Source organism: Heliangelus exortis, chromosome 5, assembly GCF_036169615.1.
Source record: "Heliangelus exortis chromosome 5, bHelExo1.hap1, whole genome shotgun sequence".
Lineage (NCBI taxonomy): Eukaryota > Metazoa > Chordata > Aves > Apodiformes > Trochilidae > Heliangelus > Heliangelus exortis.
In genome coordinates this window covers 6,936,902-6,949,324 of record NC_092426.1, presented here as the reverse complement: position 1 = coordinate 6,949,324, position 12,423 = coordinate 6,936,902, and the positions used below count along the sequence as shown (strand labels likewise).

The window sequence follows — 12,423 nt, the reverse complement described above, 5'->3', positions numbered from 1 at the left end:
TCTTCTACTGTTCTACCCATAAATAGAAGTAAGGTGGGGTATTCTGCCTGGGGAGTATATCTTTGCATAGAGTATATCTTTTGCAGAGCTACAAATTTGGCTATAAAATCCAAATGGAACATACTTAATCACATTCAGTACAGTGTTTTGGATCAAACTGGAAAGTCTACCTAGTGGCAGACTGGTGGTCAGATCTTTACTGTCAGCTAATTCTGCACTGACAAAAAAATTAACTCTGCTGTACAGCAGGCAGCAACCACAGTTCAGAGAATAAACCAACCACAGTATCTGTTGATTTGAATACTTTCTAAAAAAATGACAAGTGTTACCACCTTGTGGGAGCTTCCCCTTCTTACATGACTTATGGAAAAAGATATTACAGCCAAATTAACTTTTACATATTTGACAGTGACAGCAAAATATCCTGTGCTTTACTGTTTGTACAGAAATGGGCAATTCCCCACACAAATTGCTCATGGTTTTGAGCCACAACCTGTCACAGTATCTCAAAGTAATTAAGAAATTGTTACATCTACAAATCAGAATATTTTGTGGAAACATTTAATTCACAGAATGTTTCATGGCTTTTATGCTTTCCAGCCTGTGGGCTGAGAATCAAAGAATACATAAGGACTATGCCTCAGGTGTCTGCAAAAGGTAATGCAGAAAATGTAGCCTTTTGTCAACAGGTTTTTATTCTGACAGCAGCACCTGAGCAAGCCTGATAGATCAAAAAAAAAAGTGTGCACAAACTCTGCCTTTCAAAGCAAAGAGTTTCTCCAGCTGTGATCAGTAACAGTGCCATTTCTTGTCACTTCCTCACAGCAGCACTCCCTCTCAATAAAACACAATCTGAAGTTCTAAATTTTTTTTTTTACTTAAAGGTTTTGGAAGGAAGACTTTTCCTGACTTTAAAAAACAAAGCACCACATGGGAGAGGAAGATATTTAATTGTGGGCTATGATCTTAATGCCATAGCTAAAGAAACAGAGGAAGAAAAAAAAGGAGTAGGTCTTCTGCTTAATTTTAATGATAAACTATAAGTCCTTTTAAAATCAGGAGCCTTACACATTTCTCCCCCCTTCTGCATGAAAAGGACTGTGTAGTGAGGGGTAAAATGCATACTACCTGAAGTTTGCTTGCCTAAAGAATATAAACTCTCAGTATAGAGACTCCAGTGCCTTCTCTCACAGGCCAATATATGAATATAGCCACTTGCCTGAAGATAATTCACCTAATTCCCTGCCTTCTACTGAGGGGCAAAAAAAATCTTACTTTATCCTTTTCTTTCGACAACATAAATGGTGTGGGACTGAGTCTCTTCCTAGAATCATTGCCACCTTTGAGTTATTTCCTGCTGAACATTTGCTTGTTACCTTTCATACTGTGGTAGCACTGGCAGACTTACCCATGGAAAAGGCATGGAGGCATTGGATTTGTTAAGGAAGAGCTTACTAAAATTGACACAGCAAATAATCAAATATGCAAATACTGCCACTCTTGCACAGAAAAACTGCACCTCTTCCTGATGACATTTTTTAGGTAGTGATAGGTGTGGTACTTGACAGGCCATAATAAAAACCAGAACAACATTCAGCACAGATCCAAGCCACCTAAAATCTGGCCCCAGAGCATTTACACTACAGGTTTTGCTTCTGTTAAAACTTTTTCAGGTGTTATACTGCAACTTCCTTATTCAAAAGTTACTAATGCAATATTCTATTCCATCACCAGTAGTAAAATGAGGGCAAGCACATCCAAGCAATAAAATTTCAAAATTAATCCTCAGGAAAAAAATAACTAAGTATATATTCATACAGGAAGCTTGCCTCCCATTTGCTTTCCTCTCTATCAGGACAGATAATAGCTTTCTAATGCAGCACTCAAAATGCCATATTTTAATAGCTTTATCCTTTGTTAGTCCTGGCTGCTGCTGGATTTATGTTTTAACACTGCTGCTTGCAAGCTATTCAACAGGACAGGAAAAATCTTTTCTGCACAGTTTGAGATTTAAGCTGCCAAGAACTGCAATTGTTCCAACCTGTTTTCTCATAAAGAAATTTCACTCAGCTACAGATTGTTGGGTGTTTGCAAGATAAAGGCAAGTTCTGAGAGAAAAATGTTACAGCTATTACAAAAAGGAGAAAAATATAAACCTTGACTTAATGCTCCATATAAACCAGTTAGAAGTCTTACGATAACACTCGATAATTGAAAGGTACCCCTTTTCTGATGATTTTTGAAGTGTTTTGAAATTCTCAAGTATTTATTCTGGTAACTCTCTAAAGGAGGTACCTTTCAGCACATCTATTTTTCAGACATAAGAAATTGTAAGGACTTAAAAAAAAAGATTGAAAGCTCACAGGCATCATACAGATCTGACACAGTCGATGCTTTTTTTCTGAACTTCAAGCATGCATTAGACATGTTTGAGTTTTCTCTTGCTGTGCTACTTGTCTTTTCAAAAATTGAGAATTAAAGATGGACACTCATATTTTAGCTGTTCCTTGTGTCTGCCTGGCTGCCAAAGTGCCCAGTAAGATGTTTTGAAGAGTCTTTTTTTTACTGTAGTGGGATTGGAAAATCAGTTCAACAAAGACACTGTATCATTTTTCTGGGTGCTGCTATCACCCTGCCAATATATGGATGAGTCACACGTGAATTTTCTTATCTGTGCTGACATGGTAACACACATAACACAACTCAAGATTGACTCCAAATATACCTATATATCTATGGAGAATGACCCAGATATCCCTGAATTAAAACCTTCCATAACTGGTACAACCACATTGCCCAGTGAATTGCTGCAGACTTCTGCTTCAGGTCTGGAGCCCACACAAAAGTTCCATAACCTGTGCTGCCCATGGGTTAATGCTTACTGACCCCCACTGCCTTTTCCTGCAGCTGTGTCTCACACTGATGCTGTTACATCATTTCTTATGTTTCCAAACCTGGTCTGGCCAGCAGCATCCCCTCTGTCACACATTCACTTAGGCAGACACATCATGGCATGAAACCTTCTGAGGGCAGGATGTGGCCTGCCTCAAAACAATAAATAACCAAGTGACAGCAGCAGAAAATGGTCACTTTCCTGGCTCACTGATTTGGGAAAAGTATCTTGAGTAGAAGCCTTTCTGCTATTAATTGTCAGCAATTTCTTTTAAATGGGTGTCAACAAAGAATTTCCATGTTCAAGGTACATTTTAAGGTCTTGGACACTGCAGATGTGAGCAATTGTGCAAACCAGAGTCATAAGACACCCGGGCCTTCATTTCTTCTACAATACGCTAAAACACGGTGTCGGTTGTGACTGAATTGGAGCAGTAAAACAAATTTCAAGACTATCCAGTGTACCTGGTATCAAATTACACAGGAAAAAAAATAAAATCAGAGAAAAAAAAAATCCCCAAGCCATTGCACAGAAGACATAGCAGGTGTACTGTATGCTTGTAAAAGTAATACTGTCTAGTGATCAAAATTCGTATAAAGTAAAAGCGATTTAGCTGACAGCAAAAATGAATGAAAGAGTGAATAAATAAATAAATAAATTACCTCCAGTAAGTTGTTTTGTTCCTTAGTAATCTTTTCTAATTTCTTCAGTTCTCTCAAGAGTTGTCTTGCTCTTTCAAAGACTGAGAAAGGTTGTGTTTTCACCCCTGGCAGCTGAAGTGCTTCTTCATAGGACTGTATATGAACAATGGTCTTCTGCATGGGACCAACATGGTCAAGAATAACCTGTTGGGATGACAGATATTATATTGAGTTGGAAAGGTCAATAATGAAAACTTATACTACTGTCATGATGGTCAAAAGTTCTCTTTGGTGAGTTTCTCATTTAAGAAGGAAGAGTATTTCAATCTTGAACCAAATAAGTGAAAATCCATGGTGACATCTAAAGCAAGAGGAAGATATAACTTATATTTACAATGCTGCTTTTTCTGTATATACATACAGAAATGCATTACTATCATTTCATGTGCAAGTTTTTAATCATATACTAAAAACTTGTTCGTGATCACAGAAGTCTGCAGTCACATAACATCTTTATGCTTGTAAAAGCATTTTTATGCTAACTTATGCACAAATATATAGGGGGAAAAGTCTATATAGGAGTTTACAAGGACCTGTCCATGTTGAAGTTTGTCTTTAGGAGAAAATTCCAACAGATCTTCTGATGACAGGATTGTCTTCATTTCAGCAATGTCCTTCTCGACCTTTTTCACATGAGATTCAATAGCATCCAATTCCTAGATTTTGGGAACAAGGAGAATATTTGTAGATAGGACAAATACCAAAGCCAGCTTGCAATTCTGCCTTTCACTTAAAAAGAAACACTGAAAAACAAGTATTCATGCAGGGTATGTTAATGGATGCTACCAGTCAAAGGCTACTTATAAGTGTCATCATCATAACTTCTGGTGAAATTAGGTACGTAAGGTCACCTGGTCTGTTTTAAACCCCAGATACAGAGTAGAAACATCCTTGAAAAGTCACATTGTAAATTACCAGTAGTGACAAGATGCTTTTCCAATGGTGATAGTTATTAGCATAGAAAACTGGTCTTATTACACTGTTCCAGTTTCCTGTATGAAGAGTCATTTATCAAATGGGAAATGGATCCACATACAGCACAGCTGCTTGTGAACTGTTGTGGAAATGGAGTCACAGAATAAATTAGGCTGGAAGAGACTTGGGGAAGTTCTTGTCCTGACCCTTTTGATGTTTGGGTATCTCTTGGATGGGGATTTTACCCCTCCTTTGGGCCCATGATGTAGTGTTTGACCCGTATCACTGCAAAAACGAATTCCTTCCTAATTCATAGATGGAATTTCCTTTGCTATAATTTGCTCATTTTTTCTCTGCATACCTGATGAAGAGTCTGCTTCTATCTTATCTGTAGTCTTCCCTTATGTAGTGGTAGACAGCAGTAATACCTGCTTTCTACCCCTGAGCTCTGTCTTCTCCAGGCTGAACTGATGCCAGGTTCCCAGCCTGTGCTCCTGCACCCTGACAACCTTGGTGGCCTTCCTGGACTCCTCCAGCTATGTCTAAGTCTTTTTTAACCCTGGGAAACCTAAAACTGGGCAGAGCACCTACACATGATCTCAGAGGTTCAAAAAACCAAAACAGGCTGCACTCTTCAGGTAAACCAGGATGCTCTTGGCCCTGTTGCAGACCATGCTGCAATGTCATGGTAAGTGTTGTCCACTAGGACCACTGGACCCTTTGGCAAAGCTTTTGTCCAGCTTGTTGGCCCCCAGCCTGTATTGGTATTTAGACAGATTCACCCTGGGGTGTAGGACTTGGCACTTGCCTCTGTTGAACTTTAACTTCATGAGGTTTTTATCAGCCCATTTCTCCAGCCTGTCCAAGTGACTCTGCATAGGAACCCTATCCTCCAGCAAGATAAGCCCTTTTAATTTGCCCATCAACAAGTCCTGCATTTCTCCTCCTTTACAGGGAGTTTGATAAACATTCCTGAACTTTACAGCTTAATTAGATATGAAAAACCTTCTGATGTTTATTCTCCAAAGAAATTGCTCACTTGGCACACCTACTAAAACTGGCATGCTTTTTTTTTATGCAGGCAATATAAGCTGTATTTCATAACGTAAGATGAAACTCTGATAAAAGGCCTCTATATAGCACCCAAACTTACATCAGCCACATGCTGGATCTGTGGAAGAATCTCTGCTATCTCATGCTGTAAAGTTGCTACTTGATCATCTACTTCATTTAGCTGTTGCATTACAGAGCCTGTTTCAAAGATTGGGGTTAGCTCCTCCAATTCCAAGTTAACATTGTGCAGAAGATTTTGCTTTTGCTCTGAGTCTTCCAAAGCCATCTGGAGACAAAATAAGAATTCAGTTTGATCCATCAACAATGAACATGAAAATTGCACAGAGGTTAGGACCAGAAGGAATCTGTTTCAATTTCATGTATGTCATCAATCATTGCATATATTGCATATATTTCCAAGAGCTTAATTCAAATTTAAACACTTCACTGAACTGCTGCATCCTGCAGGCTGAAAACTGAGAGGCTAATGCCATGATTTTAAGATAAAATAAGTCTACATGAGCATGACTAAAGCATGAAGAGGATTATTTCAAACTCAGAGAGAGGTCACATCCCCAAATAAGAAAAATATGAGAGTAAGGTAACAGAAGATAATTACACATTTTTGACAGACAGATGTACTACACGTTCAGCATTTTCACAAAATAGGCATGTCCACCATTAAAGAGTATGTATAAATATTTCATGACTGTTAACTCTAACTACTTTTTATTTAAAGGATTTATTTGAAAATGCTGAATTATTTATGCCAGTATGACTTAAGAATGCAAAATTGTGTCTGTACAGAGCAACCTGTTCTAACAAGACTATAAATCTACATTAACACTTACATGAAGGTCATCAGCATGGTTGCGTAAGCTTTTTGCAGAGTCATGTTGAACATCTGCTCTTAGCAAGCAGTTTGTGTTTTCTATCCAAACTTTCACATTCTTCAAGAGTTCATCATATTCTGCCATCTTGTTAGCAGCCTAGAAAATGACAGGATTTTACAAAAAGGCACAAATGCATTTTGATTCACTGTGTAGGATAAACACATCTAGGGACAAGATTGAAAGAACACAGGATGCGTTTTCTTTAGTTCAGTTAAATCAGTCTGGTGAGAGATGGTAATTTTTCCTAAACCAGTCTCATTATTTCAGGCTCTCTCCTGTAATCAAAGGTACTTTTGGTCCCTAAGTGCTTAAATACCATGGGGGTGTTGCAATTTATACAGCAAAGTTACTTAAACAGGTAGCCCAGTGGTAGTGTCATATATAATCACCCCATCACCCATCCAGGGGCATGAATTCCTCTCACTAACCCCCCTCAGTCCTTCGGGGCAGAAGCTGGATGTAAGGTTTGCCTTCCCCAAAACTCTTAGCTACAATAATCCAGTGCACCTAGAGCAGGTTTCTGACTCTATTTATTTGAGAGCCTTTGATGATGTTTTATGCAAAACCTTCATTTACTTTCTTATAAGATGTGATTTTTTTTAAAAAACTTTCCCATTTGCATCTACCTTGTTTAAAATTGCAGTTCTGCACTCAGCAAGCTGTGAGACCTGTTGGTACTGCTGATGGGGGGTCACTAAGATATCCATCAACTCCTGTGCGTGGCAGGAATCCTGCTCTACTATATCATGCACTTCTGCATCCAGTTCATTGAGTTTGTAATGCCAAAGATCCAGCATATCCCAGATTTGCTGCATGTGGAGAGAGAGAGGAGATTAAATATAAGCTCAGCCTCAAAGATAACAACAGTTACTTGTTCTTCGTGTGGGGCATGTGGAACTGCAAAGATTTCTGAACTGGTATGACAAGAACAGAACACTCTGCATCAGCCAATGTGATTCACAGTTGAAAAAACTGCATATTTTCCTGTGAGAATGAATTGTTAAATATTCACCAGCTAAATCCTTGCTTGTACTTCTTCTTTTACAGACTTTAAATGAATTTTTTTTTTTTTTACACTCCTGAAAAACCAGGCTCTGTAGAAACAACCAAAAATCTTTTAACACAGATAAAATTTTTTTGTAAGATACCTTCTGGACTTCCTTGGCTTTGGCAATGTTTTCACTCTTCTGTTGTAACATCTTTTCAATAGCTTGAAGGCCATTATTAATAGTTTCTGCTTTTCTTTTCAGTACATACTGAGGAGAGCTCTGCAAGATTTCAAAGCTAACCTGCCAGAGGAAAAAGAAAATAACGGGAGATTACAAAGACCTTCTTGTTTCTGTGCACTACCTCACCAAAAATATTAAAATTCTATGCTTCTCTTGAGTCACTTAAACACACAGGAATGGAATTACATTTGACGGGAGAAGCGTTAAGGTGAAGATGTTCCACATTTACCCTCACTTAAAGATGACTTGTTAAGAAAGGCAGCCCCTGGAAAAACAAGCAAGAAACTGCAACTCTGTGGTGCTTCTCTTCAGCTGCCCCTGTTCTCATTTGTAACAAAGGGTAATCATGATGCACTGGGGAAAGGGTCACATTTAGATTTGTGCTGTAAGAAACCTAGAATGACACCTTTATGTCCCAGCTGACAGCTATTACTTTCTTTAAGGAAGAGGGGAATATGGAAGTGCATTAATATATAGTGAATTTCTAAATATAAAATTAGAGATATATTGCTAAAATAAAAGGCTCTGAGCTCCATGAAGTGTGTGGAGCTCAATTTTACTCTGCAGAACTCCACAGAAATGGAAAATCAATACACTGGGGGGCTTGATTTTCTGCATAAAGAGAAAAACTCTGACGTAAAATGAAGCTGAGTAACTGCCTGAGCACAGAAGTGAGAAACAGTGAGGTACCAGGTTACTAAAGAATAGATGAATTGCAAGGAACAAGAAAGTCTTTGTTTTTAGCCCCCCAAAATTACTAACTCTGCTATCTGTTAGGGTCAGCCAGGCACTAGGAAATTGTTAGACAATTGGTAAATTTTTTTTTTTTTTTTTTTTTTTTTTTTTTACAAATTGGTAAATTTTAATTGGTAAATTTTTTGCACGTGGCAGCCCTAGAATTTATGAAACATATGCACATTCCACTGTTTTAACCTGCATAGATGAAAAAGTTTTCTAGTTTGATAATTATTCTGGTTTGAAGCTCCTTATACTGAAATACTTTATTCTGTTTGTTAGAAGGAGAGTTAAGGTCACTATTTAGCTAACACATTATTTATCCATTTTTAATTCTTACTTTTATAAACGTTACTTATTATGTAATAATACTCTTAGTAAGGTATTATATTGAAAAAATTGCATTAATCAAAATAAGTATATAGAGAAAATAACTACAGTGCTCCTCTCAAATACTCATGTTTATATAAAAATAAGTCCTATGAAGTCCAGTCTGTACTTTGTGCCTAAGATTCCTTGGAAAAAGGAACTTGGGCTTTATAATTAAAGACTTGGCTGTTACTAATATTCCGGAGTTTATCTAACATGAAAAAAAAATTGATGTTTGTAGCTTCTAAAATAGAAAAGAAAACACGTAGGAGTGATATGACAGAGTAGAAATGAGAAAGGAGGCCAAGCACTAAATTTCTTATCTGTACTCAGAATAAACACTCTGTCTGTCAATGCTCTGGTCATCAGTAAGGTAGGATTTTAATTTTAATACTCTTACTGGGATAAATTGATTATATTTTTTATTTAAAGTATGCTACATCAAAAGTAAAGTTTACTTTCATTTTTAGGCTAACAGAACTAGGAGAAAGCATAATGCCATTAAAATATGACAAGATAACTATTTAACACATGCTGATATCTCGTAGTATGTAACTAAACTGATCTCCAGTTCCACTAGGACTTATTCTGTTTCCTTAATGCATTTTTTAAAATTCCAAGATAGTTCACATTGCTTTCCACTACCTAAACATGAAAAGCAAATATAGCCTAACTTCCAGGACCATTCTTTCACCCCAACACGTAATGTGTGCATTGGGATAATCTTTTATCTCAGTAAATGAAACAGTAAACATGAAAAAAACCCCAACAACTAAAGCATGAATAATGTTTTACTTCTATGTTTTACTTCTCTTCTCCTTCTCTCTCCTACCCAGCTGTTAGTTCTAAAAAGCTAGTTCCATTTTGAAACAGAAACTACAAAGTTAACCAAATGAAAACTAATAAGCCTAACCAGTAGGACTCTAAATATTTAATGCAACATAAATGAACCAATAATCTGACACACAGCAACAAGTATTATTAAAATTTCAAGTTTTATCAAGTTAACTGAGATTTAGCCCTTACAATTAGCATTAAACATTATTTCTGAAATAAGAGAACTGAATTTTTTTCAGTGTATGCAAATTAATAAATAACAATGATAATAATTATGCCAGGCTAAAATTTGACCCCAGTATGGCTCCCAGTATTACTCTATTTTTCTTTAATTCTGTTTTCAGTTAACAGTTTATATGTCCTGTAGATAGAAAACACTGCAAAAATCTGAAGCACTGTTATTTAGTTCTTTATATTCTCTGCCTGCTTTTAAAGGAATGCAACCATGCCCCAAGGGGTGGCATAAAGAACCATGCTGTGATACCCTATCATGGGTGTAAATTAGATTAAAAAACACCAATTTCAAAGTTCTCTTTTAACTCCAGTTTTGAAAATATCTTCCCAATCCCTTTTGACTACTAGTTCAGTGTAGGCATCAGACTGGATAAAAGACAGGATACACATAATATCCAAAACTTTATTGCTAGTGGTTCTGCCATGTCTCCTTTTAGCAGAAAAGGAAAATAATATATTCACACTGCTCACTCTAGAGTTATTCTGAAGGGAGACAGTTACCATGAGGAATCTTTCCTCATGCAGACATTTTCAATGAGAGAAGAATGCAAGTGAAAACAATGTTTCAAGTTTAAATTTATGGTTAAAAAATCTATCAATTATTGCTTTACTTATTTATACATTACATGAGCAGTTACCTTGTCTTCTAAGTCTTGCAATACTTTCTTGCAGTCTTCCAACTGTGTTTCAATCTCTGCAGGAACTATTGTATACATTTCAGAATACTTGATCCGGAGTTTCTCCATGATATCCTTTAGAGTTTGACTTTCTTTACCAATCACACTCTGAACCTCCTACAGAATTAAGAATAAGTTAAGCAGTTTTATCCAATTTTTACTTAGTGCATACACATGTGTATTCATACACATGGATATCATGTTTTATATTTCCTAATGCAATTATTATTTGGAAACGTTGTTTTTGTGACATCAAACCTAATTTGTCTACCTCTGTAAGCAGGTTAACTTTGAGAAAAACTTACTCATTTAAGCAAATGATGCTTTTCAATCTGTTAGAATTAATTAAACTTGATCCTACTCCGTGCCAGGCAACTGACGCACTGATGTTTATTGACAGCTATAGCAATGTAATAATTTGAAGTGCTCCTATGATTAAATGTTAACCTTTGTGCTCTCCCTTTTGCCAAAAGGGCCTTTTCTCTTTGAAAGACGTTTAATAGCCAACGTTCATTCCTTCATTATTATAAATGACACAAAGGCCACAAAAAGCAACAGGTTTCAAGCTGAAGTGTCTGCTTTCAGGCAATTACGCAGAGCAGCACAGCAGGCTCTTTTCAAAACAGTAGTTTCCAGTTCTGCAGGAAGAATGTGGGTTTTATGAGATAAAAGACACTTGAACAACTGTCTACAGCTTGTGGCCTAGAAATAAAATCCGATCTAAGTCCTCTTGCAGAGAGAATGAAGAAACTCATTTATTTGAAGGTTTTCTAGAATTTCAAGTTGGAAAGTTCTGTTTGTTTGCCTTATGGTTCCTTTTCCCAAAGCTCAGCTGTTTGAGAAACTCAAACGTTAATTTGAGTTATTGGGGAAAATGATCTAGTGCTCCTACCAGCAATGAAAGACATTAATATTCTTTTCTTCTTCAAGTGGGGGGTAACAGTAACCTATTAATTCCTAGTCTTCACTTGAGAATCTTTTGCTTCACACAAATACAGTGCACAAAAGAAATATGTAAGAGATTTATTTCCTGTCATCCTACAACAACTGGGTCTGATATTTAAAAAGACAAAAGCTGAGAACAGCTGCGTGCCTCACTCTATGATCAAGAAGGAGACTGTTCTCAAATGGCCCAATTAACATTGTGCCAATGTTTATGGGAGTTTACAGATTCCCTGACTTGAAACTGATTTAAAAGAATCAGTTACAAAATTGGGCTCCACAATAAATCATGCCTTTGCAAACTCATTTCTGTATATATTTAAATCTGTGTTCACGTTTCACAGATTATTTAGCTGGAAAGTAAATGTCTAACGAAGCTATCCCAATTTTTTCCTAAGGGACTAGAGGATATCAGTTCCTATTCATATATTCATCTGTGCTGGTGAGTTAAAACTTTGCCACCAAACTAACCTAATTTTGAAATTTTGGATTTTCCATTCAGTAAATACAATGGAGCCCTAAATAATTCTATAGATTTTATAGAAAATTGGATTCCTTCAGAAGCAGAAATGATATTGCCCTGATACAAAAATACACTGAAATGATAGAAATGTATGTAGACTGGGTTGCTGCAGAGTTCTGGTTACTGCTGGTGGAGCCTGTGGTCTTGATCACAATTTGATTTCTAAAAAAGCATTTACCATATTAATCCCATCATGTGGGATGTCAAATCCAGAGCATCTGAAGCTACTCTGTCTAGGTACACGGGGGGGGGAGGAAGCACAGAACATACACTAGGAAATCATTCCTAAAAGTCATGCAGCTGGCTGTGAATCTCTCTGCAATCTGGGAAGACTTCTGTAGTTGGTAGCTGTACCACAGGGAGAGAGAGGAACACAAACCAAGGCTATGGCAGGGCCAGTCACATTCTGCTGAGCCAGATGC

The 12,423-nt window shown here is 37.0% G+C and overlaps 1 protein-coding gene across 5 annotated transcripts in view; it reads right to left on the bottom strand.

The window, feature by feature from the left end:
• Positions 1-12,423, bottom strand: part of LOC139796858 (nesprin-2-like) — a 178,812-nt gene that overhangs the window by 78,361 nt on the left and 88,028 nt on the right. For all 5 annotated transcript variants that reach the window (XM_071745335.1, XM_071745336.1, XM_071745337.1 and 2 more), the window contains exons 56-62: positions 10,498-10,653; positions 7,604-7,744; positions 7,082-7,264; positions 6,414-6,551; positions 5,663-5,848; positions 4,128-4,250; positions 3,556-3,738 (exon numbers count right to left, since the gene is read on the bottom strand). In XM_071745335.1, coding sequence (XP_071601436.1) covers positions 3,556-3,738; positions 4,128-4,250; positions 5,663-5,848; positions 6,414-6,551; positions 7,082-7,264; positions 7,604-7,744; positions 10,498-10,653 — 1,110 coding nt within the window. The remainder of the gene's footprint in view (positions 1-3,555; positions 3,739-4,127; positions 4,251-5,662; positions 5,849-6,413; positions 6,552-7,081; positions 7,265-7,603; positions 7,745-10,497; positions 10,654-12,423) is intronic.